Raw genomic sequence first — 21882 nt, forward strand, 5'->3', positions numbered from 1 at the left:
ATTATTCCTTACTAAACATAACATTGTCTTTTTCTCCCTCTCTCTGTTTCTGTCTATTACAATCACTCCTGTATTGCAATTCCCCCTCCTTCTTCTTCTTTATCCATTAATAGGAAACCAGTGAACATGAATAAGACACCCATTACCTACCGGCAGGAGAAGAGCCATATGGGCTCCATGGAGCGCAGTTTCACAGACCAGAGCACCCTACAGGAGGATGAAAGAATGGCCCTTTCCTTCATGGATGCACACACCTGCGGCACACGCAGTAAGACAAATGCACCAAGACTAACACATACAGTACAGTGTACACAAACACAACAGATTCCCACGAAAACACAGGGCTATTTCAAACTTGACACATCATCCCTCACTCTATAATCTTGTTGACCGTCACTCATTCACTCCATAAATGTCTGAGTCATTCTGAAAGATAGTTATCATCCTGTGTGAAAAATAGTCTTTGGTACAACTTACCCTCAGCGACTCGCTGCCTGCAGCTGATACACAAAGAATCTCACAAGATCGCAGTAAAAGGGTGAAGTAACATATTTGAATGAAATGATTTGTGATTCTTGTCAGTACATTTCATCTTGATCTCCTTTAATATTGTCAGTCTCACAGAGAGGGAAAGACAGATATGTTTACTCTAAAGTTGGTACAGATCTTTGTCTGCTTCACACGTCATCTGAGACAGAGCTGCTGTCACATCTACATAAGATCTATTATGAAGACATCTTTGCCCAAGCAAACCTTATCAAAGTGACGCGCCTGTAACATACACTGTACTGTATGTGTCAGTATCAACATGCAGAGTGCTGTTATGTGATGTGAACATATTTTGAAAAGAAACACCAGTGTTTGTCATCCCAAACTAAATGCGCAAGTGTTACAAAACTTGTTTAATGTTTCATATCATAACCTGTCTTGTACATGAATATTTCATGAATTGCAAATGTGTCTGGTGCAGGTGACGCTCGTAGTTCAGTGAACGAGGCCAGCAGCCTTCTGGGAGGCTCCCCGAGGCACCAGTGTGGACGTAAAGGCTCCCCCTACCACACAGGGCAGCTCCACCCTGCCGTCCGAGTGGCTGACCTTCTCCAGCACATCAACCAGATGAAAACTGCCGAGGGCTACGGCTTTAAACAGGAATATGAGGTTAGAGGGCGCTGTTACACTCCTCTTTTACACTCTGACAACATAGGACAACATAGACAGCTAATACTCTTTCACTCTGACATGAAATACAGTATTGCTGCTCGGGCACCAGTGTCAAGTACTGTGGACAATTATGAAAGAGAGATTTTAGAGTTGCATTATTCTAAAGAACAGTGTTATGTAAAAAAGTCTGCTTTTACACTGTGATTGTATTCTTAAATGACTAACCACAGCATGATTATAATTGGACCATTCACTCCTACTGTAACATACTACGAGTGAGACAACTAGAGGCAAGAACACTCAAACTGCAGTGATATACATAATCCAATGTCACAGTTGGAGGAGTTTTCAACTTTACTTTTCATGCTGAAAATTAGAAAGTGGTCTAGTTACCTTCATGTTTATGTAAGTTATTGACTTATTTGTTTCTGTGCCGAAGTTGTCAGTGATGTTATAGCATCTCAGTTCCCATGGGAAGAGAAATGTTTCTGAAGTGTTCTGTGTAGTATCATTGGAAACACGAGTGACATGCTGAAACTGTTGTGGCAGAAGCACCTTAGAAGTGTCATCAAAATAAAGTAATTTAGTGATTTAAACATAAAGCAGCTCTGCCTTATTTTCCCAATTATACACAAGGTCACTGTCTTCATTGAAACTGCAGCTTCATTGTATATGAATAATAGCTGCTTCATTGGCACTCATACAGTAGCTCACCCATCTAATCCACAAATTAATTACTAAACCAAAAGTCTGCAGTTCATTCTTCCATCCATCCATCCAACCATATAGCAGCTTAATTGGGTTCACAGCAGAAAGCTTCTTCTTCGGAGGGTTTTGTAGTTGCTTCCATGGCAGTTGGAAGGTATCCTTTCGAACATGTCCTAGTTATCTTCGGTATGCTAGTATCCCTGTAAAGCTTGCTTAACAGTTGCCAAGAGCTCCTTGCTCTACTGAGGCCAGCCACCATGTGGGGAAAAAAAACTTATTTTCAACCCCTTGTATTCATGATCTCATTCTTTCATTTTCTGCTCAGAGCTTGTTGCCATAGGGGAGGTTGTAGCAAAGACAAAAGACAAAGCTGTGCTTTGTGGGTTAGCTCCCTCCTCACCATATAGTCTGGTACAATGGCTACACTTCCTTGCCTGGTTAACCTGGGCACTCCTAACACATTAGACAAAACTGGCAAGTTAAAAAGGCTGTTGGTTTAGTACTTTATATATATGAAAGCATTGTTCTTGATAAAGCAACACTGCTCGGTGCCCCAGGGAGGAGGGCAGGTCAGTACACAGGCTTTCCTCAGCAAGTGTTTGACTGTAATTGGCAACATTGTTAGGAGGCAGGAGGACTATTTTGAGGACCTTCTAAACCTTATAGACAAACCTACTGCACTACAGGCCGTGCTTGAAGATTCTCTAAGTGTCTCAGCTGTACTCGGTAGAGAAAGGTACAACAGTGAGAGGTGCCCATGGTGGAAAAGACTGATGTCAAGCCCCACATACAAGAAACAGTGCAGATTCTGTTATCCTGCATAAAAGTGGACCACCTTTAAACTTGTCATAGATAACTGACATATCACATAATCACTATCACAAAAAACGATTTGCAGTGTAGACACAAAAAAAAGAATATAGTCAGAATCAGAATCAGAAATACTTTATTGATCCCCGGGGGGAAATTATACAAACAAAGAACATACACAAAAAAAAGTCACAGAGTCCACACATGACAGACACCTAATGTTGGCGACCGCCCGCAGAGTGACTGTGGCTCTTTGCAAGCCTATACAGTACACTCAAACTCTGAGCTGTGAGTTAAGCTTCTTCAAGGCGGAGATAGGATCCTGGTGAGGATACATCTTCTTACCAGTTTGTGATACTACTGGACACATGTCGAGACTCAACCAAGGGACTGGGGGTCAACACCTCCAATTTTGATGCCATTGTGGCTTGTTCCATCCAGATGAGATTGTGATGAAGTGCCTGAAAATTAAGTAGTTTGGATGTCTTTATTGGCTGTTTGTCAGTAGTAAGAAGGATCATGTGCAATTACTACATGTTGTGGATAACTGCTAGCTTGGAGAGGCCATGTTAGCTGGAGTGGTTCTTGCGAGAGTGGTGTGGGAGGCCATCAATCCTCCTCTGACATCATCCATGCACCTTCCTCATCACCCACTGAAATTAATTAGCTGGGTTAAAAAGGCATCCGGATCACACTGTTGCTGTGCATATGAATAAATCATCTTTATTTGGGCCCAAGAAGACCTCTGTCATGACAGCAGGCATGATGAGGTTAAATGTATCTGGAGGTGCTCTTGCAAGTGAGTCCCGTGTCCACTGCTAACAGATTGTAGGGTAGCACAGAGAGGTAAGGGGAGGCTGGAAGGGTTGAGTGGGAAGGGAAGAAAGATGAAAGGGTACAGAGGGAGAAATGTGAGAAAAGAGAGCTCTTGATCCCATGCCCAATAACCTCCAAATAACCTCTTCCCAGTAGCAATGTTAGTGTTTGCCTCCCTCTGCAATATATGGTGCAGCGTAAATGCTCTATAATTCACAAAGGTAACCATCAGGCTGTGATACATAGGATTCTCTTAACCTTGGAAACCACTAGATGTTGTTTAGGGGGGCATCCCAGATGTGGTCTGGAGTTGGGATCCTTACAGAGGTCTGAGGTCTGATGATGCTCCATAATGATCTTTCTTTCTTTCTTTCTTTCTTTCTTTCTTTCTTTCTTTCTTTCTTTCTTTCTTTCTTTCTTTCTTTCAGATCCTTTAAACCTAAAATCTGTAATGTCCAAATTAGATGTGCCATCATGTAGTGTAAGATTGGTCTTAGTGGTTCTGCATTCCTAGGGAAGGGAATTACCACTAATTCAGACATACTATGATTAGACAGGTCGTTAGCCAGGTCGTTGTCCAGGAACTTTCCAGAAATCTTTCCGAATCTGCTCAGTTGTTGTAAATTACTTGAGTTTGCTTGGCAGATCACTGCTCGGTTCGTTTCTTTTTGCACCAATGCGCAGTGGGGTTTTAGTCCTGAATTGAGCTGTAAGCACAGACATGTTTCTTTTTCATAACATTGCTTATTCCCCTCCTGCTGTTGCAGTGGCTGCTATCTCTAGTTGTATGTTTCAGGGCACATAATGAAGGGCCCAGATCTCTGAATACCTCTCCCCAGTGGGAAGATTGTGGCTGAGAGTTGAGATCACACCCTGGGGAGAAGTCCATCCCTGTCACCCACGGCCTGTGGCATTCATGAAAAAGAGAAAACATCTTTTGTCTCTGGTTCATGGTTTTCCCCTTTGGAACTCTGCTTGTAGACTCATTAAACTGTCCCTCACGGGCAAAACACACTCCACTCAAAAAATCAATACACACCTCTTTGGGTTTTTTTTTTCTCTTTCTCTGTATTAGAGTATGTGTTTTGATGGAGTGTCTCTCTCCATTATGAAGGAAAATGATGAGGTGTATCATATTACACTCCCCTGGCAGGTATAGGTTTTTATTTCCCAGAAGAATACCTATGTTCTGTAAAAACATTGATCAAGAATTTACAGTGAGTTGTAAAGGGGCTAGTATGTGTGGCAGCTGCTGTCACTGCAGTCATATTCCCACTGCAGAAACTTACAAGTAAACAACAGCAGAGCTTTACTGGAACTCAAAACTTTCATAATACCACTTTGCACCTTGAGGCTGAGGTTAGCAAGGATGATGGACTCATTGATTCAAAGTTTAGTTGCGGCAAGGGCTACTGAATTACTGTGCTTATTTAAAAAAATAAACAGCTACCTCATGCTACCTTTATGGTTGCATGAATCAGACTAGAATATTCTATTTCCTTTTCCATAAGTTTATGTATCAGATTGGATTTTGACTGAATGTGGTAGGATTATGAATCTCATCGCTGGTTTTGGTATTTTAGAAATGATGGGAGTGAAAAAACGACAGGTCAAAGCGAGATGATATAACAGTTATTGAGTGATCCTGAAAGGGAGATTGTGGAGGCAAGCGTGTCCACCGTTTCCTTGTTATTGAGGGGAAACAAATAATGCACATAATTAAATCTAGTTGGATGTTGATAGCACATGACGATGTTAAAATAAAGAAATGCTTTAAAAGTGTAATAACACTTGACTGTGTCTTTATTTCCTTCGTCTCATTTTAGTCATTTCATATGATCCTCTTAACCAGCCCACCCCACTGATCCCTGCCAATGAGGGTTTCTAATCAATCTTCCACGGGTCTGTGTTGTTTCCCTTCCCTCCCCTTCAATATACTGCCACTCTCTCGCAGTTTTTCTTCTTGTGTTTTTTCCTCTCCCTGCTTCTCTCTCTTCTCTAGAGGGCTGAGCAGAGGAGTGGTGGGAGCAGAGAAACAAAGAGAGCTCAGAGGTCTAGTGTCAAAAATGTAAGGGAGGGAGGGGGGAAGAACAAGAAGGAAGAGGTGGACAGGGGGAGAAGGGATGAAGAGAGGTAGAAGGAGGTAAAGAGAACGGGGGATTCAGAGACAGAGTCAGACCCCGAGAGAGAGCGCATGGAAAGAGGAGGAAAAAGTGAGGAGGAGGGTGTAATCCCAGGCAGGATTTGGCTGGTTCTTGGCTCTCTGTGGGGAGAACTGCGTTGTAATCCCCTGCTCAGCATGCAGACTTGGGCAGAGTTTCACCAAATTCCCCTAGTGGCTGAAAACCACAGGGGGTAGACTGGTATAGATGTGTGTGTGTATTTTTGTTCATGGATCTGAAGGAACTGTTTGCAGGCTTAATTTGGCCCTACAGTGGACGCAGAAAAGTAGCTTATGACGACGTGTGAGAGTAAGCGCTCGCCAGTGCACCCATGCAGACAGGTGGATGATAGGGAATGAGGAGACATGTTACTGAGTATGATGTGTTATAATACGGCTGAGCAGCCATCCACCAAGCAGGTGGTAGACAGTTCCTCTGCCTTCACTGTAATTAGGCCACCAGTCATCTTTAGTGTATTAGTATACTGTATGTAGGAACGTGCGATTGATGGCTACATGTTCCAGGCAAGAAGTCTGGAACAAAGAAATAGACAAACAGCATTGTTATTGTATTGCAGTGTTGAGCTAGGTAGTTTATTAAAAGTACAATAAGGAAGAACGTAACATCACACTGTTATTTTGATCTGACATAACCCTGTCTGGTTGCTTAGTTTGCATGTGTGAATTGTTTTCACTTTTATTGTTACAGTAGAAAAGGCTTTTAAGACAACTAACGATCAGTTTGGCGGATGTAATGCTATCTTGGACAGTGTTGGATGAAATTTCGGAAGTGTGAACTTCTCCAAATCCAATAAAGACCAGGATGGAGCTGCTAATGCTAGCCTAAATTCTGATAGCATCCACGACCAGCTTCCACTACTATAGGTAGTAAGCTACCTAGCTGGACATGCTGACGGCCGCTGTTAATGCATTCCTCACATTTTTGCTCTTGTGTTTTTGGTTTTGGAAAGGATAAAAAAAAAGACACCACCCTCCAAACTCTTTAGATAATGAGTATTGCTCTTGCTACAGCTCCATGTACAACACTTCACTTCCCAGTTACGGTTGCTAAGCTATGATTGGATAATCGCTGTCTGGTCAATTTGTGAGTTATGTAACTACCTTTACCGCCATGAGCCTCTGATGTGATATAATTTATTTCTGGGATTATTTTGATGGATTTATGTATCTCCTGTTGTTCTCATTGATGGTGTACACAACATTTGAACCCAGTAGGAATATAGCCACACATGGCATTGAGGGCTCTAACAAGAATAGGTGCAGCTGTCGGTTTATGACTCATAAGGGCTCTGCGATCACACAGGGACTATATGGTGCTCATGGCACTGTTTTGTTTAATTACATATCAACCACTAAACCTCTCTGTAGGATACAGTCTCCTTAAGATGTGCTGATCATGCCAACCATAAAACACAATTCTTTTATCACACATAAAAAAAGAAAAGATGTGTTGAAGCTTTGATTAGTATTTATCTAAGATATTTGGATGGTTAATATAGAGAGCCTGTGTTTCTGAAGTGTCTCTTTATCTCTGTAGAGTTTCTTTGATGGCTGGGACTGCACAAAGAAGAAGGACAAAACCAAAGGGAGGCATGACACCTTGTTGGGATGTAAGTCAGAATCCATTTTCCCCTGTATATATAAAATACACAAAATATTGTGGAAACTTTGTATTTCAACATTCCTTTGCTCTTTTATTCCTTTTTGTTGCTTCAGATGACCGCCACAGAGTCAAGCTCCACCCTCTCCTGGGAGACCCCAACTCAGACTACATTAACGCTAACTACATTGATGTAAGTCTAATCCTGTTTTTCTGCCTCTGTTCGACATGGGATACAAATAGTAACTCTATCTCTCACACCCTGCAAAGCCACAGTCCATCTCTCCCATTCCTGTAAGCTCACCAGTCTGCTGGCCCACTTTCACCTAGAGGCTTTCATCCAATCAAACACTCCTATTGGTGTTTTGCCAGATGCCATGGTTGTCAATCGCTGCACCGAATCCCTGACCCAGACTAACTCTGCCATCACTTTTATTAAAACAGAGTGGAATAAATGCATTTATGACTTGCAGAGGAGATGAACCTTTCTGTAAGATGCCACAAATCCCCCTAAATTAAATAGACATGATTGATGTTATTCAATCTCTGGATGGGCCGGGAGGAGATGATCCTTTCCACTGTTTACCTTAACTGTCTGCCTCACATGCTGCGCCACAGTAACATTTTCACTGATCATATGAAATACATGTATATGTTGCTAATGTGTCTTGCACAGTGTCATTCATACGTGTTCCCATTCATAAAAACTAGAGGAGGCTGTGTTTATTCAGAAAGCAGGAGTGCAAGTTTAGATGGCAGCAGTGAGATTATGTACAAATGAAATCAACCAAGATGTTGAAAGAAAACTACAGTTTTACTACCAGATATACTGTAGATAGAAACTTGTATTTTGTTTCCCCTGTGAATTTGCTTTCAGTGTCCTCAGTTGTTGCTATTCATTTGAATTATGTCGAGGGAAGTCTAGCAATCTGATATGATTTCTTTATCTCACAAGATTTATTTTGCGCGCCTCTCATTGGGACTACTGTAAAGCAAATATGGCACTTCTTTGTGAGAAGTTGAGGCAAACGGATGTACTCCCACTCCTGTTTGAGGCTGATAAGAGGTTGAAAGATCCTGTCTAAATCCGAATAAAGAACATATTTGAAAAATAACTGATATTTTTTTTTTCAGTGACAGAAAATTACTAGGTGCCAAAGCTGATTTGATTTTGTGTGGATTCCTCCTTTAGGTCAAATTGTGTCATCAAAAATGCCTGACAATAAAGGGCTTTTTCCCCTCTCTTTTATTTCTCTGTAGAGAATGGCCAGTGGTGAGATGCTTTTAGAGAGTTCATTACAATGAGAGGGCATTAAAAACCTGGCCTGCTGTTAGGACTGTAGTTATTGTGAGGGTCCCCATTAGCGTTTAGGGCACCGAGGTGCAGGCATTAGAGGGAAAACACCACTCAGCAGCCTCTACAGTGTTGGAGTCAGTGATGTTACTCCCTGACAAGGCCAACCCGGCAAGCTGAGTAGCAACTACTTAGCCGCAACGAAGCACATTTTGGACAGGCTGCGATTATTTCACCAGAGGTTAAATGGAAAAGTTTTTCCTCCCTCTGAAACATTATTGCACTTTCAAAACAGAGGTGAGAAAGTGCAAGCTCTCCTTACACTTAATGCCCGGGTCTTTGCTTGGTTGTGGTGTGTGTTGTTTGAAGAGGGGCTGAACTTTGCATATGTTTGACAGCTTCCTGCACTTGTTGCAAATGTAGAGCAGTCCAGTGCATCATGGCTGTTTCTAATTTACATTTCGTCTGCTTCTCAAGAGTAACAGGGTCTTACTGACAGGTGTAGCATGGCCACACAATCAAAAACACACTCTGATACACACATGCACACACACTGTCATATTGTTAATCAGTTTTGTCTAAATGTACCTAATGTAAAAATAATAGTAATATCTCTTTGTCACTTACCTTAAAGGCCCTGATGTCACGTATTTCAGTGCACCAGTCAGAGTTCAGCATCTCACAAGAGTTGATTGTTTGTTTGCCAGGCTATTCTCAATCAAATGTGATCAATTCTGCGCCCACACAGTCTTGATGAAGCATAAATAAATGATACATTTTCCCTTTAACTTTGATTATTGCTTAGTCATGAATACTTCATATTATTGAGAAATACTTAAACGGGTGGTGGAGTAAAGAGTAACTACTGACATTACATTGTTGCTCTTTTTTAAAAGAGCGAGCCCTGGTCATATAGTGTGTCCTTCCTTCTCAATTGCAATGCAACATGCAATGACATGCAAAGACTATTAAATTAATTAATACTACTACTATATTTTTAAAACAGTGAGCCAGCCTCATTTTCCAATTAGCAACATAATGTACAGTACACAGCAGGATTTCTCAAAATAGAAAATCCCTGAGGCAAATTTAACAGAAAAAAAAAATTCCATTTTCATTTGAAAAACAAAAAGGGACCAATAGATTAGAGTAAATGAAAAAACAATGGCCTTAGCTCATAAATTCCCAGAAAAAATTAGTGCTCTAATACATAAAGCTGTTGTACTTACATAAACACATATGCATCCACAAACACACACACACACACCTCTTCCCACCTGTCTGTAACCATAACTCCTACTTGCCAAAAGCTTCTTTCATTAACTAGCCTATATGTTTTCTTTTTCTACTCCCCTCCCCACTTCCTCGACCTTGGACCCTGTAGATTCGGATTAACAGGGAAGTAAGTACTTCACTGCTCGTTCTTCTGCTTGCCATCGCTCTATTTTTGCTCTCTTCCCCCCTATTTTCTTCTCTCTTCCCTCTTCTCTTTCCACTCTCCTCTATCCACAAATGCTCAAAGGTCAGTGTGTTTCAGGTTTCTGCACATTTGACAAAACCCCCCACCCCCCAAAAAACATGCCCTTTTAGCTAATGATTTTAAATGAACAGATAGAGGACCCTGCTGTCTTTGATAGTTCTCATAAGTGGCCAAGACCCAGGAAGTTTTAGTTGCTATGGCGACCGTCTTAAGTGGAGGAATGGTAGCATTCAAGCTGATACTGTTTGGCCAGGGCCAGAGGAATTGTGGATAGCAGGCCGCACAGCACTGGTCATCCATCTCCATTTTAAACATGTCCCCATCTACCTAACTGGATGCAATTCAGTTCAGCAATCCATCAGCAACGTGGACAGACTCGACATATTTGGAAGATGCCCTCTGCAGAAAGATAAAACCTGTTATCAACCTGGATTGCCCCATCATACTGATTTGATGAGAGCCGGTGGGCGTTTATTCAGCTTATTCCTGACCTGCCTTCTTCACTCCACAGAGCCATGTAAGGTAATTGGGGCATCAATTATCCTTCCAGCTGCTCCTCTCAAAATAACAACAAACAGTGAACCACAACATCCATGTGGTTTTCTATGTGTCTTGGAGACAGGTGTCTCTTTCACCTTGAAAGGTTAGATAAGCAGCGCTTATTTTCAGGAGGACTTCCTTTGAACAGTTTGCTCGAAAGTGTTCATGCCTCAAAGTCCCTCAGGTGGTCCGTTGTCGTGTTTATTCACCTCAAGGCTGTAGAGGTGACATCTCATCGTTCATTCATATTCACCCCATTCTCACCATATGAAAATGTCTGTCATCTATATCAAAGGCCGTCCCGTCCTTTGATATAAAGGATCTCAGAATACTTCACTGTACATGTCAGATTCTGCCTCGAAAACTGTTTATGTTGGTAATGAAATCATGAATTTTTGTGAAAAGATGTTCTTCTCCTCATTTGACTTGAGTGGAGGAATTCAAGGAAGAAGTCCTCTGAAAAAAATGTGGTTTTGCTTTGCGAATTCATCATCCCAGATATAGTACATATTGCATCTTCAATGAAAATTGATTTGTTTTTATGGGACAGCGCTCTGTCAAACCGTCACAGGGATTCAGTCATTGTTCAGTCAGCTAGTCCGGCTCGCTGTAGGAGTCACTTTCTCAGATTTATCAGCAGTTTGTCAAGATGCACTATTTACCATGTGTTGCCTCAATTGCTCCAAACTCTCTGTGGAGTCTCTGAGGGCAAAAGAGGTGGTCTGGAGTCAGCAATAGGTCAGACGGCGCTGGAAAATTATACGATCTGCAGTTGCACAGAGTGGGTCAGTGGGAGAGAAGAATGCAGAGAAGAAGGGGAGGAAAAGGGTGAGACAGGGAGAGACACCCTCCCATACAGCTGTGCCTGAGGTGCAGATGGCTTACTCAGCATGTCATCCCTCTTCTCTCTTTCAGGGCTACCATCGATCCAACCACTTCATCGCCACTCAGGGTGAGTATCCCAGCAAGGCTATTGTGTGTGTTTATGTGTGTTTATGTGTGTGTGTGTGTGTGTGTGTGTGTGTGTGTGTGTGTGTGTGTGTGTGTGTGTGTGTGCATGCAGGACCTTTTTGTCGCGGTGTGATAAATTGAAGATGATCCAACCAATGAGCCTACTCATGCCCAGTCCCTTGCCAAAACTCTCTGGCTAATCCAAAGGTGATAGTGTGACTAGCAGCCCGTGAAGGCTGTGTTGGTGATGTCACTGAATTAATCATTAGAGGAGGTGAATAATTAAGCACATTAATTATAGCTTCTCAATCTCCGCGACATGTAGAGCGGTGTGTTCATTGTTGGAGAGAGAACCTTTACTTCACCCTCTGTCGCTCAAACACAAAGTCGGCTCTGATAGACAGTTGGACTCTGCGTGTGTGTGAGCGTTAAAAATGTCCCTTCGCTGTTTCTAAACTCCAAGCAGTGTCAGATTCCAGGGAGCTCCCATCACAAAGTCACTCAAGGTCTGCTCATCTGCTTATCTTGCACCTGCACCTCCTCCTTCCCCTGTTACAGAGACGGAGAGATGAAACCTGCACGACAAAAAAAAAAAGATTTCAACAGTGTTTTTGTCTCTCTGAGCGCTTCTTTCCTACGTGATCCTCGTTTTATAGTTGCGTGTCACTTCCTAAACGTCTCCTCCTCAGATGACAATGAGTGACTGATGGTCCTCCGGGCTTTCATCATCAGCTACTGCTGTTGTTGTTGTCACCCATCGCCCCTTCCCTTCTGCCTGGAATTCCCAATAACTTTATTGACGGCACAATCTTGAGAGATCAGTACCCTGCGGTCTGAGGAAGGACACTTGCGTTGCAATAATACGAGATTTCACAACAGCAAGAACTCCCTTATTATTTTTTGTCTCTTTCTCTGTTATTTCCTCCCTCCTCCCACTAGGACCCAAGCAGGAGACTCTGTATGATTTTTGGAGGATGGTGTGGCAGGAAAATTGTTTCAGCATCGTCATGATCACTAAACTGGTGGAGGTTGGCAGGGTAAGTGATGTACATTCCCCCACCCGATACTCAAAAACATCCCTACATTCACCATAAAGGAATATTTTGGTGTGAAAAGGCTTTTATGTGTTTGATAAGGACAGATCTCACAGGACCTTGCTGTGCATACAAACTGCAGCCTAAAAGCAGTTCTTTGATGCCCTGTAAAACCACACATCACAAGCTGCTTTTGCTGTAGAGAGCCTAACTGTCGCAACATTTTGGGAAACACGCTTACTCGCCTTTTTGCTGAAAATTAGATGAGAAGATCTGTTTGCTAACTGTGAAGCTACAGCCAGCAGTCGGTTAGCTTAGCATAAAGACTGGAAACAGCTAGCTCTGTGCAAAGGTACAGTAATAAAATCCACCTACCAGCCAGACTCCCTCTGTTTCCTAAGCTAAGCTAAGCTAACTAGCTGCTGGTTGTACCTTCATATTTACCATACAGACATGAGTGGTATCAATCTTCTCATCTAACTCTCGGCAAGAAAGTGACTGAGCATATTTCCCAAGATGTGAAACTAAACTACGATATTCTCTTGGTGGCAATTGAATATCAGAAAATATGAAAACCATGCTTTAAGCAAATCTACACAAAAGTCTCTGTGCACTATTCGTTGAACACATGCATTTTAAAGGATTGTTACATGGATTATCCCTTATTTGTCTTTTTTGAAAACACCATGAAATTGCGAAATTTACATCATGACTGTAATGAATATAGAGTCCATAAAAGGTGCTATAAAATACTTGTGATGCATAAAAATGTCTTCTGAGCCACATATCTGTGGCTGCTGTTGTTGTATTTCCCCTTCATGGCTACACAGGTTTAATGGCTATACTGTAGTACTGTCATTTTCCACCTCACATAAATACCTGTAGTATATGAATTCTGCTCTAAGCACCCCATTGTTCTCCGTCTAGGCAAGAGAAACATATTACCTCAGTGGATGGATCAAATGACACCATTTTTCTAGCAGTAGCCGTACATCCAAGTTGGTTCTCCATCCTAACAAATCTGCGAATACTCAACAAATGAGGACTGGTCTCTGTGGCTGAATCCAAATAACACATCCATTAAATACAAAAAATGACCGCCTTAGTGCCTGGTGTTGGTGAAAAAGATTGCTGCCCTCGTGTTCATTATGCTTCCCACCATTATGTGATTATTGTGCTTTTCTTTTATTTGCCCTCCGAGATGAAATATCTGCAGAGGAACAGGTTGTTTTTGTTCTTCCACAGCATTTGAAGTGAAACCTCTGTACATTTTCAACGTATTAAATATACACCAATATTTCTCTGTTATAGTTAAACCGACAAATTAAGTACTTCATATTTTTATTATAATCACTTTATTATGAATTATAATGACACAGATAATATTTTACATAAATGATTTGTTCAAATTAATCTTGTGTTTTTTTTTATTACAGTATCTTATTATGCATTCACTCTGAAATTATTGCATACATCTCAAATATGATGGAAAAGAGTAGAAATCCAAAAGCTGCCTAAGGAGCAGTGTAAGGGTGATATTTCAATTCATCAACAAACTTAAACCTGCAATCCGTTACTCTCTGCACGTTCATAATTAGAGATGGCAGCGCATCAAGTATCATTTGTTTAACAGTTTTACCTTGTAGTTGGGTGGTTGGATTGATGGTAAGATAATGCTATTTGCTTAAGTTGCAGCGACCTAAAACTCCCCAACAGCATTGTTCAATAGCAGAGAAAGGACTTGCAGCATGTTTCATGGAAGGAGTTCATTTGATCTCTTCCCTTAGATACATAGAAAATTATAAGGTATCCAAATCAAAGAGACAGGGGGACTTAGAGAAATTGCTCTTTAAGAGGGAGGCGTTCTGGTTTTCTATATTAGGCACTTTTAAGCCTGAGAGGGTCGGAATGAGGAACTAGACTTGAAGCTATTTTTGTAGTCCACTAAAGTCTGCTGAATCATATTGTCTCTCAAAGAATTTTGTTAAAGGATGCATGTTTTAACGTCAGCCATACTGCCCTTTTTTTTTTTAAAGTTAGGGTTTTCCTTAATATCAGGAGATTTGAGTATACTGTGTTTTTGAAAAATGAGATAGAAACAGATGCAAGATTCAACCTTAACAACACCCAAACAGATTCATTCATGTCGCACCTTTTGCAGTTTGACAGGTGCACTTTCAAGGAGTCTCAACATGAGGTTTAACTCTGTTGCTTCACTATTTTCAAACAGGTGAAATGCTGTAAATACTGGCCTGATGACAGCGAGATGTATGGTGACATCAAAATCACTCTGCTGAAGACAGAGACGCTGGCTGAATACACAGTTCGCACCTTTGCCTTGGAGAGGGTAAGTTTGTTGAAGATTTACATTTTGTCTGTCCTCATTTGTTAATACTTGTTGTAATATTAAAATTAGAAGTAGTACATTAATAGCGGGGATTAGATACTTGACAGGACTTACCGCTGATGGGTATGAAGGCCACATGTTAAATTGAGAGGAATTAACACCAGTATCTATGTGAAGGCCCCTGCCGTCTCTCCAACATAGCTGTATCAGTGTTGTGCCCCTGATGGCCTCCATCCTGTCAATCTCCTGGGGGATCTCTCATTGGAAGGGCTCAGAGCGACGCCGCAGTGACAGTGGCACAAACACAGCATTATCATCACACTGTCACACTCGCTCTCCATGGTCACACGCTGCTGCTTATTCAAATCTTCACGAATTTAGGAGCTGGTGACAGCTTGTTTTTCATAGCTCTTTTCCTTTCTTTTTTTGGGATTTCGGTCTTCAACAAATCTTTGCTTTGCGTCGCTTTACTTTGTCATCTCTGTACAGAGGAAGAAATTGCTGTGTGACTGCAGCAGCCTCCCAGTAGAGAGGAGACACCTCCCAGCCCTCCCTGAGCTGCGAGAGCCTCAGTAATTCCTTTCTGCGTGTCTGTCACACTGCAGCAGCTGCAAGCATGTGAAGCCCAGAGGCCTAACTGTCCTAGAAGACCTAACACCCCACAAAAATAATGTCCGGGTTGTCCTCATACTGAACCGAAAAATCTGTCACATCTATCACAGAGGGGGAATGTCTCTGAACGGATGGGAGCATGTCTTGGATGAAACAAAGAGGGCCTGTAGGCAGCTATGGTTAGGATGCAAGCCATACAAATGTTGTGTTTTAAATGTAATGCTAATGTGTACTGTTTTTCTGTTGACAGAGAGGATACTCAACCAAGCACGAGGTGCGTCAGTTCCACTTCACATCCTGGCCTGAGCACGGGGTGCCCTATCACGCCACCGGACTGTTGGCCTTTATACGAAGAGTGAAAGCCTCCACGCCTCCTGACGCTGGCCCTGTGGTGGTCCACTGCAGGTAATGTGACACTTAAGCAACTGCTCTAAACTGTTGTGTTATTAAACCAAACCAACAGTAACTTTGATTGTAAATGTGAGTGTTACCACAATTCATTTCTTAGAGTCTGACAAGTAATAATAGTAATAGATAGTATTCTCTTTTGGGAGACTCAAGACCACTATGATGTGCAAAGTCTGGGTCATGTGATTGACGGAGGCAGCCGTTAGCTTTGGTAGGCTACTTTTTGTTGGCCTTGCTGTGCCTCACGGGAGTGTCAGTTAAAGAAGCTACAGCCAAAACATGATGCAGTAGAACAACACAAATTACACATAGTGTAATAATACCTAGCACAGGGGCAGTAAGCACAGCGGAGTCTAGCTCGCTCCTTTGCCCACGAGACTCCATCGGTCACATGACCCTTGCATTGCACATTGTAGCAGTCCTTCAAGACTATCTTTCTCTTTAAATCATGTAGTGCTAACAACCTGTGCTCCGGAGCAGCCGTAGTGTATCCTGAAAAATGGCAACAACATTTTTACCAACTCAAAATTTAGGTGACTTGAGACTGTGCATGATTCCCCATGAAAGATGTGCTTTGTGTGCCAGTGTGGGGGCGGGCCGCACCGGCTGCTACATTGTGCTGGATGTCATGTTGGACATGGCGGAGTGCGAAGGAGTGGTGGATATCTACAACTGTGTCAAAACCCTCTGCTCTCGACGCATCAACATGATCCAGACAGAGGTCAGGTCAACCACACAGCCAGGAAACTACTTCACATTCACAGTCAAATAAGTCAAATTTCTCTTGTACATATTCAGGAGGTTACATCACTGGCCATAATATGGTAACCTCTCTCCACTGGAAAACATCTTGGGAGTCGGGTTTTTAAACATTTGTTTTTCCCTCCTGTTGTGTGGAAATGCAAAGAGCAAGGGGCGTGTATTATCATCCTCCCCCTCTGGGACTTATGTAAAGGTCATTGTAATAGTTTTAGAGAAAAGCCTCACATTGTCTCTCAGTGTGCTGTGTAGGCACGTGCTGTTCTTTAGATGTGCAGATAATTTGCATATTCACCCCTTATTATGTAAATCCAACATTGACTTGGCTGTTTATTACATTTGTAGTTATTTGCAGGGGTGCTCTAATTAAATGCACACCGTATGTGTTTGTTTACTTACAAATATTTATTTATTCTCCCACAGCTTTGATACACCACTAATATTATAGCACGTTTAATTCAGAACCAGACTCTCTGTCATTTCTTATATTGTATATATATTATTTATTTACATATACATATGTTCTTAACCAGCTTCTGTCTGAACCTGCTTCCTTTGTAATATCTGTTTAGCTGTTTTCAACCACATAACACACTCTCGCTGGTTATCTGAGTACATATGCATGCCCACACACGTGCACATACACAGCACTTCAATATGTTACCTGTTGTCCTTTTCAGGAGCAGTATATATTTATCCACGATGCCATCCTGGAGGCCTGTCTGTGCGGAGAGACGGCCATCTTGGTGAACGAGTTTGCGGTCACTTACAAAGAGATGCTGCGAGTGGATTCCCAGAGTAACTCCTCACAGCTACGGGAGGAGTTTCAGGTCAGCCTTTTTGCTGGACGGCAACATCATGACCTCGATCAATTTCTACAGTTAATTTTGTTAAAATATGCAGCCATTAAAACATGGAACATGAAAACACATATTCTGAGTTACACAGCCCACACACTTATTTGCATTTATAATGCAATTTATTAAATATCATCAACAAAAGTCTTTTATCTCAATGGAACCTAGTGGCACTTCTAACAACAATTTAATACTAATACCAATACTAATAATACTAATACTACCATTCCTACTACTACAACATGTACTGTCACTACTACTAATACTAATACAGTATTACTAATAGTAGCACAAAATTAACAGCACAGATTTTGCATTTTGCATGTACTTACACTACTTTTGCTACTTTCACCACTAATAATGATATTAATAAGTAACAATATATATAAATAAGTAATATTAGTGGTCTGATGTTTTAAAGCTGATGGTTTGCATATAAAGATGATAGGGGAAACAGTCACACCTTGAGGAAACCATATAGATGATTCATTGCATACAATTTGAAGAGCATTATATTTGCATAGATTCTGTTGTGTTCTGTACATTTGCTCCTAAGTCTGTTTGGTATTCAGACAGTTACATAAACAATAGACGATGACTGCATTTCCTCTGTTGTGGAAATGATGTACTTCACAGACATTTTGAAATCAACAAAGAGTGCAGAAAGGAATAGACTAATGGATGTGTGCTTGTGTCATGTATGCATCTATAAGCATGTGTGTGTGTGTGCAGGATGATGTTAGTTTCCTTTCGCTTTTGATTCTGCGTGACTGTCATTGAAACCCTCTGCCTGGTTTGTAGGAATGCGGTTTCAGAACATTTTATTAGATGTTGATTAGGAGAGAGGAGAGCCAGCTGTGTTCCCACATGCTTTACCTGCCTCATCCACTCCCCCCATCCCCCCCCCACCCCCCTGCTGCAGTTCAACCAGCAGCCACACTGATTCCAGGTTTAGCATTTCAAAGTAATACTTGAAGAGGCTCATGCTTCCCCTTTAATTTTATACTGTTTTATCCTTATACTCTACATAGGAATTATGATTGATGTATTGCTCAGAATTAGGGAATTGTATTGTAGGTGGTGCGACACTCTGGTTACAAACTGTTAGTTCTTCATAAAGGGAAACGTGACATGCCTCGCTTTGATCTTGTAAACGTATCCGTCTGACATTGTTGTTGAAAGCTTCTCCGCCGCCCAATCAGCTCTCTGTTTGCCTTTTACTCTGTCATTCTGCAGACGGCAAGCAGCCAACCGGTAGCACTGAGATCAGCAAGTCACAGATCTATTATTGATGCTGCGTATTAACGATCCAAATATTTTTCATGTTGTCTGATGTAATTACGGCTAAATGAACAGAGAGTTCATCAAAGAAAATTGGTATGCAGTATTTCCTTTTTCTTTTTAAACATAAAATTTCCTTTAATGCTTAATTTATCCTTTATTCTTTTAAATCCATTTGTCAACGTGACGTTCAGAGTATTAAAGATTTTTTCAACTAACATTATTGGATGCTTGGCATACACAGCGCCCCACTCCTCTTTCCTTCTGTCTGATTCACTTCTTTTTATTCCTCCTCCTCCTCCTCCTCCTCCTCCCTAACTTCTTTGACTCCTCTGCTGTGTCTCACCACTCCTCATGCCTTCCATCTTTTAAACACTCTCTTCAATTTCTTTTCATCCTCCCCTCATTCTCATCTCACCTCTTTAACATTTCATTTGCAGACGCTCAACTCTGTGACTCCCCACCTGGACGTGGAAGAGTGCAGCATTGCTCTGTTGCCCAGAAACCGAGAGAAGAACCGCAGCATGGATGTTCTGCCGCCTGATCGTGCCCTGGCCTTCCTGGTCACAACAGAGGGGGAGAGCAACAATTACATCAACGCTGCTCTCGCCGACAGCTTCCACCGGCAGGCTGCTTTTATTGTGACCCCTCACCCTCTGCCAGGCACCACGGCCGACTTTTGGAGGCTGGTCTTTGACTACGGCTGCACAGCAGTGGTCATGCTCAACCAACTCAACCAGTCTAACTCTGCCTGGGTAAGGTCAAAGTGTTATATATTGCTTTATTGCCATTGATTTGTTGACGCTATAAGGAAAAAGAAACGCAGTAAAATGTCTGAGCTCACTCACACAAGAGCAGCTGTTTGCTGTACTAGTTTTTACTTTCTGTCTCGAGGTTGTCTGAACTTTACTTGAGACTTTTCCTGACATATCCTGCCTTCTGTATCTTACTGTGCTTGGGATTAGTTCCTTCATGCCATTTTGTTGGGCTTTGATCCCTGACCACATTGATCTCAAGGCATGGCTAGATAACACCTGCCCCAGTTTTTCCTTCCCCTCCTCAAGTTACATCTCTGGAGAATAGGCTTGCATTACCCTCCAGCCACATCTCAGGGTTCTTTTTGTTGGCGTCCCACTTTTTCTCATGAGCATATGTCTTTGTCTGTGCTGCAATGTTCCCCGTTCTTTCTTCAACACTTATAATAATAACAATAGTAATGAGTGGAAACATAACAGATTAAAGATTCAATTAAAAACACAATGGAACACATAAGAACAAATAACGAAGAGAATATGCCAGAACTTAATTTTTAAGAGGAGAAGTAGTTAAAGCCCCTATGGTAAGCTCCTCCATGTGGTTGGAGCTTTAACAGCAATGCTTGAGCTGGTAAATAAGGACTCAAGGGCTCTACAAGATAATCAGGTGCCATACTGAAGAAGGCTTTGAAAGTCAGCAATAGATCCTAAAGTCTATTCAAAGCATAGGCACGGAAATGTAATCAGAGTTTTTGTCTCAGAGTCTGGCAGCTAACTGTTGAGCAAATGAGCTATATTAACATTTTTATGATTAGGACAGATGAACGGATCATTACGATAATCAAGCGTGAATGAAATGAAAGCATGTAAAATAGTGTCATTAAAAGAAAGGAATGATTTCATTCTGGAGATATTTCTCAGGTGGGAGAAACCGTACTTAACAAGCCTGCAGCAGTAATATGGGGCTCCTGACTACGGCTCTGATCAAATGTAACTTCCAGACTTTTAGCAGAAGGAACAACATACTTGTTAAAGAGCCAAAAGCTGGCACAACTTGACTACGGACGTGTTCAGCCAATAATTAAGATCTGTTTTGTTGGGAGTTGAGCTTAAGGAGACTGGCAGACATCCAGTCCTTAATGGCAGATAAACAGTTGACAATGCTGCTGAATAATTCAACAATGTTGGGACAGGTATGACTTGATATCATAGGCTATATAATGGAAATAAATGTCATGCTGTCTTATAATGTAGCCTAAGGAAAACATGGAAAGAGAGAATACGATTGGTCCCAAAATGGATCCTGACACTGCCTGTGAGGAGGAAAGACACTTGATAGACACAAGAAAACACGTATTACATTGTATCCCAGTCTTGGAAAGCAGATTTCTCTAAATTAGGAACCCATTTTTTGTCCAAGGTCTACCTTCAATTGTTGTAAAATCATCATCACAATCAAAATCAGTCATTTTCCCAGTGTTTCTTGGATAGTGCTCCTCTGGTGGAGATATAATTATGTATTGACTATATGTAGTAGCAGTGGCACTACTGGATCGTAAAGGGTCCATTGTTTAGTCTACTAAGTTATCTGTAAAGATAAGAGGACGCCTTATAAAAAAGGAAATGAACTAAAGCACCAAAAGGATTGCTTTTTTAAATTCTATCCTAAAATGTGGTATCATTCTCTCTGGCTTAATGCACCTCTTGCATCAGTGTTTCACAGCACTTCGTTGCTATCTGGCACTCATTATGAGAGTATCCTACCAAAAGATATTTGTCAATATCAGTAAACCACTAACATGACCTTTTAAGGCCTTGACAGGCTTTGGAACTGTGGATGTCAATAAATGGTCTTAATCTGGAATAATTGTGTATGTATCATTAAATGTAGACATTTAGGGTTTCTGTGTTGGCTTTTCTACATGCTGTTTTGTAACACCCTGTGTAGTCTGGTAATAAAAGAAAACACAGAAAAGAAACTTTAGGTGCCTGTTCAATCCCACTTCTCCTCCACTCCCCTTTAAATGTTTTTCATCTCATTTCTTCCAGTGCAATGCAGTTCCATTTGGGTCTCGCCTGAAAATTGAGTTATCGCCACTTTAAGTTGTTCATTGCAAGATCTTGTTATGAACTCTTGTTATAGAGTTCATTCGTGGCACTGGAGTACTCTGTCTCCCTCTTGTTGCAATCTCTCAAAGCACATTACGCCTTTCCCTCCCCGCACTGCCTCTCTCCCCTTATTAACACCAGCGTGGCACCGTAACACCTCCTGTTGTATGTAGGCACA

The 21882-nt window shown here is 41.6% G+C and overlaps 1 protein-coding gene across 3 annotated transcripts in view; it reads left to right on the forward strand.

The window, feature by feature from the left end:
* ptprub (protein tyrosine phosphatase receptor type Ub) overlaps positions 1–21882 on the forward strand; it is a 141728-nt gene that overhangs the window by 115568 nt on the left and 4278 nt on the right. For 2 of the 3 annotated variants that reach the window (XM_070912477.1, XM_070912478.1), the window contains 11 exons: positions 114–268; positions 971–1158; positions 7215–7287; positions 7394–7470; positions 11507–11543; positions 12482–12579; positions 14807–14923; positions 15786–15940; positions 16529–16664; positions 17383–17532; positions 19281–19595. In XM_070912477.1, the coding sequence (XP_070768578.1) occupies positions 114–268; positions 971–1158; positions 7215–7287; positions 7394–7470; positions 11507–11543; positions 12482–12579; positions 14807–14923; positions 15786–15940; positions 16529–16664; positions 17383–17532; positions 19281–19595 (1501 nt within the window). Of the gene's footprint in view, positions 1–113; positions 269–970; positions 1159–7214; positions 7288–7393; positions 7471–9955; positions 9974–11506; positions 11544–12481; positions 12580–14806; positions 14924–15785; positions 15941–16528; positions 16665–17382; positions 17533–19280; positions 19596–21882 lie in introns of all 3 variants that reach the window. The other variant, XM_070912479.1, reaches the window with a different exon arrangement.

The sequence above is a fragment of the Enoplosus armatus genome, chromosome 9, assembly GCF_043641665.1.
Source record: "Enoplosus armatus isolate fEnoArm2 chromosome 9, fEnoArm2.hap1, whole genome shotgun sequence".
Classification (NCBI taxonomy): Eukaryota; Metazoa; Chordata; class Actinopteri; order Centrarchiformes; family Enoplosidae; genus Enoplosus; species Enoplosus armatus.